This window comes from Gastrolobium bilobum, unplaced genomic scaffold (genome assembly GCF_033153095.1).
Source record: "Gastrolobium bilobum isolate Gb01-03AN ecotype WA unplaced genomic scaffold, APGP_CSIRO_Gbil_v1 utg3726, whole genome shotgun sequence".
Lineage (NCBI taxonomy): Eukaryota > Viridiplantae > Streptophyta > Magnoliopsida > Fabales > Fabaceae > Gastrolobium > Gastrolobium bilobum.
In genome coordinates, this window is record NW_026895830.1 from 32 (window position 1) to 5677 (window position 5646).

The 5646-nt window shown below is 41.7% G+C and overlaps 1 protein-coding gene across 1 annotated transcript; it reads left to right on the top strand.

Moving 5' to 3' along the window:
* The first annotated feature begins 232 nt into the window (after positions 1-232).
* LOC133296237 (uncharacterized) lies at positions 233-1433 on the top strand. The gene is made up of 2 exons (XM_061495184.1): positions 233-533; positions 604-1433. The coding sequence occupies exons 1-2, from the start codon at positions 233-235 to the stop codon at positions 1431-1433; spliced, it is 1131 nt and encodes a 376-aa protein (XP_061351168.1).
* The last annotated feature ends 4213 nt before the right edge of the window (positions 1434-5646 follow it).

The window sequence follows — 5646 nt, forward strand, 5'->3', positions numbered from 1 at the left end:
GTGAAAGTTTTTGTTGACTGGGACGAGTCGTATGCGTTCTTACCTAGGTGGCTGGATTACATGTTGCGTTTTTCTCCCGGATCATTTCATTGATGGATGCCTAGACCAAGCTCACAAGGTTTTCAGAAGGGTGTTTTGGACATTTAAACAGTGTTGTGAAGCATTCAATTATTGCAAGCCAATAATCTTGATCGATGGAACACATCTATATGGCAAATATCGTGGGACCCTAATGATTGCTACAGCTGTTGATGGCAACAATTACATTCTTCCAATTGCATTCGCTATCGTGTCTGCGGAGAATACTGACAACTGGTCATGGTTCTTAGCACTTATTCGAATACATGTTACGCAAAAACACGGAATCTGTCTGATTTCTGATCGGCATGCGGGTATCTTGTCTGCAGTCAACAATGCTGATCTAGGATGGTCTCCACCACAGGCATATCATGTGTATTGCCTTCGCCACGTGGCCAGTAATTTCAATCACAAGTTCAAGAATGTCATGTTGAAGAAGCAGTTGAAGAAGTTAGGTATGTTTTCAATTGGTCTGATTCGTTTAATGGACAACAGGTAGTAATGTTTTTTGTGTGCCATGTGTAGGATATACAACATCGCGCTTTGACTTTGATGCTGGTTTAGAGAAATTTAGAGAAACAAGCCCTCAAATAGCTGCTTGGATTGATCGCATCCCGAAAGAGAAGTGGAGCATCTCTTACGATGAACAAGGAAGAAGGTTTGGCCACATGACAACTAATCTGTCAGAGTGTGTTAACAAAGTTTTAAAAGGGGCAAGAAACCTTCCAATTACGTCACTTGTGCGTATAACTTACAGTAGACTGGTGGCATATTTTTTAGAGCACGGACAGGAAGCCCGTGAGGAGCTTGACAGAGGTAATCGCTTCGCCAAAGTCATGTGGCGACTATATGTTGACAATCAAAGTAAAGCTGCGACACATTACGTAACATCTTATCACGCGCAAAGGACAAGATTTGAAGTGCAAGAGTCGTATAATGTACGGACTCATCGCGACGGACGAAAATGGTCGGTTTCGTTATCTGACCGTACATGTCAGTGTGGTGAGTTCACTGCTTTCAGGTTCTCGTGTAGCCATGTCATTGCGGCATGTACATCGACGCATCACGATCCCACACTGTACATAGACCCTGCATACAGTGCCAAGAATCAATGTGAAATTTATTCGGGTCAATGGTATCCAATTGGTAACGAGGATTTCATACCGCCATTTGCACATGCAACAGTTATACCAGATGTGTCTATGAGACGTCAACGGGGGAGGCCAAGAAGTACACGTATTCACAATGAAATGGATTCGCGTGAAGGGGCAATTACTCGAACAAGGTGCGGTTATTGTAGGGTTGTTGGGCATAATAAACGAAATTGTCCTTCGCGCCAGCAACCACAGCAGTGAATGAGTCTTAAATATTTATTATATGCGTAAGTAACATGTGTATTTAGTTATTCGCAAAAGTAGTGATGTATGTACACTGACATGTTGGCTTTGTTATAATATTTAGTACCGCCATTTACATTTTATTGTATTTCAATGCTTCTTTTTGGCAGGAACATAACCATAATTATAAAGAAAACATCATTTGTAACAATATTGTATTACCAAAGTAAACAACGATAATCATAGCAATTACAACAACTACATAAGTCGCGCATAACATATCGTCACCAAGACAAGTGCAAAATATACGTACATAACAGTCCATCGTCCATAGGACAACTGAAGCAAAGTCAACCTAAACATACAGACACAACAAAATAACACATCAATGCTGTCGAGCATGATACCCTGCGCATTTAGCCTGATCATGGTCAAATGGTGACAGCATGCAAGTAAACCTGGCCTGTCGAACGGGGTTTCTCCTAATCCCCTGAGCATCAGCACCATCAACATCAGGATCTGCATCAGCACCGGGAACAGGTACGTCCTGCGCATGGCCAGGATAATCGGCATCAGTCGCCTCTCGCATAGCCTCGGCCAAATCCTGAGCAGAAAAATCCCCGAATGGCTGTGAATGTGGTGACTGCAAGAAACTCGTCGAGTACGCAGTGGGAGTGGCAATCACCGGATCAGAATCATCTGGCTGAGCATGTGCAACTGATGGATCCTGTGGATAAGGTGATGGCCTGTAGTACTCTGTGAATGAGTCTAAGCCCTGTGTGGGCTGTGAACTGCTACCGCCTGCATACATGGGAAACGGCTGACTTTGATACCCATACTGACCCATAGGTGGCGCAGTCTGCCAGGGTGGATACTGTGCTGGATGAACCCCAGGTGCTGCACCGGAAAACTGCGGGGGCTACCAATACTGCTGAGAAGGACCTGCTGGAAATCCAGGCGAATAATACATCCCGGCCGGACGGGGGGGCATGGGAGGGACTATAACAGGCGTATCAGCAACAGTAGGTGCGGAATGGTGCAGGGGCAAACCCTCAATACGCGAACGTCGAGAACGACGCTGGACAGGCGGAGGGTCCTGTGTATTACGTACCACCGGTGGGGCTGCGGGCTCGCCCGGATCTGTCAACCTGGTCATATCATCACAAGCGGCAACTACCCTGAGAGACTCGTGGTAAATCTGATCCATAGAGAACGATACCCGACCCTCCGGCGAAGTCATATGGACCACCGTCTCCGCGCGATCAGCCTGTAGTACAAACATGAAATAACTTGTTAGTGACTGAGAAACAAGATTATAAAACAACACATCAATAATATAACAACATACCACGTGCGTCGCAATCGCAGCCCTGCGGGTCATCCATCGACGGGTCACTCTATGATACCACCCCATATACTCACTGTTAACAGATAGGTGGCCCTGATCAATATGTGCAAGTGGCAAAAGCTCCTGTATTACCAAAGAATCCCTATCCTCCCACTGAGCGATAAAGAATCCATGTCTCTCCCTCTAATCTACGTCTGTCTTGCCAGTGATGCTAATCGTCAAGAGGTCAAGACAACTTATCGGAGCATGTGGAACAGGCTGCTGAAATCCAAACTGCCGTAGAACTCGATCGGGCTGCTGATAGACAACGACCTGGTAACAAATAAGTGGACAGACAGAGATCCATCTACGGGCGGTGTCAGAAGGTGGTGGATGACCTTCGAAACCCAAGTACGGTCTCCAACAAAACTCACGTCTCCGCATAACATCCAAACGATGCCGGTACCTGCGAATGTGTGTGCACACAGTCTGCCGCACATCATAACTGTTAAACCTGCACCAAATAGTCCACAAGCGACAATTACCATACAAGAACTGCTAAAATATTAACATTCGTATAATTTGAATAATTTACATTAACAACATTAATATTACCTGTGTCCATAAGCAGCATGTACATCAGTGACTTCGGGTATTCCAGGAGAGATAGGCGGGAATCTGGTCCACGCCCATAATTGCAATAAGAGTGCACATCCACCCATTTCAGAACGTCTCCTGTCAGTGACTTTGCACAGTTCCTTATATAATACGGCGAGAACTGCAGAGCCCCAACTGTAGGTTCCACACCGCTGAAAATTATCCAAATATCTTAAATATCTCGCAGGAACGAAGTTGGAAGCAGTGTCAACAAACAGTGTCCCCCCGAGTATGCGCAAAATTAGTGCGCTAGTATATCTCATACGGTCAACCTCAGTGTTTGCGTGGCATGCATAATCCCGAAACTTCTGCCGTAGGAAGTGGAGACCCAGCAAACGTCCAGACAAATCCCTACCAGCCTGTGGATTTACGCCTAAGTAGTCATTGACTAACTGATTAAATGGATGTCGTCCATGGCGCCCGGACACAACCTCACCATCAGTGGGCAATCCTAGTAGATGATGCACATCCTCCAAGGTAATGGTGACCTCGCCCATCCGCATATGAAATGTCCGTGTCTCTGGGCGCCATCGCTCGACAAGCGCAGAAACAAGTGAATGGTCTATCTGAAATCATAAAAAATATGTGGTTAATCAGCAATAAATAAATATTTATCACAATGCCATATGCCAAAGTCAGGAGATAGTGATAAAATAAAAAACTACTAACCTCATGATTGCGCAGGCGCGCAACATGGTAGAAGCCAGCCAGCCTCAGCCATGGCTCAATCTCTTCAGGAATGGCACGGTGATCATGTGTCGTAGCATGTCGCACATTAATCACACGATCCGGGACATTCGGATCCTCACAGGTGTTCCACACATGTGTGGATATATGTTTCTCATGTAAAGTTAGGAGAGTCTTGTCTGAAGGCCCAGAGTCAATCACGCTGCGTGGAGACCCAGGACGAGGTGCCTCATCATGCTCCATATCTAAATAAATTAATCCTAAACAATTAAATTAATAATCATCAACCAAAAATTCATGAATATTTGGCTAAATAAATAAAATTAATAAAAGCACAATTCAAAGGTCTTTCTCCATTTAAGTTACTGCTTTAACTAAATTAAAATAAATTGATAATCTATCGTGTCTAAGATCAACAGTAACTAACAATGAAATAAGTATTAAAACATAAATAATAAATTAAATTATTTAAACCTACGATTTTATAACTTAATAGATTCACATAATTTCCAACCTAAGGTTTCAAAATTTTAAGAATTAAACAATATTCTAAATTATTAACGTTTATAAAATAATAAAAAAAATTAATTATGTAGACCTAACCAAAGTCATTTATGCTATTACCAAGAATTAACACATTTATTAACCTAATGGCTCAAATACCAACATTAAATAATATTAACACATTTTACTAGCCTAAGGTTTTAAAACCCTAAACCCAAAATCTAAATTTATAAATTATTAACGTTTATATATTTTGTGCAAATTTTTTAATTATGTAAACCTAATCACAAAATATTACAGCATAAATAAAATTTTTTATTTATATTAGCCTAAGCATTATAGCATGGAATTCATTAACACATTTTACTAGCCTAAGGTTTCAAAAACCAAAATTAAATAACATTACACATGTATTAAAGCTTAAATAATAAATTAAATAAATTACGCCTAATCATTTTTGCATGATTTAAAATTATCACATTTACTAGTCTAAGGTTGGAAATATCAACATTAAATAATATATCACATTCACTAACCTAAAGTTTCAAGTATCAACACTAAATACTACAACATATTTACTAACCTAAAGTTTCAAGCCTAAACACTAAATAATATAACATATTTACTAACCTAAAGTTTCATGCCTAAACACTAAATAATATAACATATTTATAAAAAAAAACATAATTAATGAAACAAACATATTATAAAAGCAATAAAACAAATTACTAACCTTGTAGAGAGAGAATGCACTTAGAGAGAGAGAGAGAGTGAGGGAGAAGATGAGAGAAATTGGTGGGGGGAGGGGGTGGGGACGGAAGGGTTTATATAGCAAAAAATTTGCACCTAATTCGCTACCCAAGGCAGCGAATTAGTGCCATGCTGCCACGTGTCTGACATGCGCAGGGCAGCAGGTGACTGTTGCCACGTATTTCGCTACACAGACTAGCGAAATACGGGTGGCTTGACACGTGTCCAAAAGTTGCCTGGCAGGGCTGACCTTTTGACCACGTATTTCGCTACCCTGTGTAGCGAAATACGTGGACCACTGAGGAC

What these genes read in the sequence shown, in the direction of transcription:
- LOC133296237 (XM_061495184.1), top strand. Translation starts at nt 233, where the DNA reads ATGATTGCTACAGCTGTTGATGGCAACAATTACATTCTTCCAATTGCA. An exon ending in GAAGCAGTTGAAGAAGTTAG is followed by an intron (nt 534 to 603) that starts GTATGTTTTCAA and finishes TGCCATGTGTAG; the next exon opens with GATATACAACATCGCGCTTT.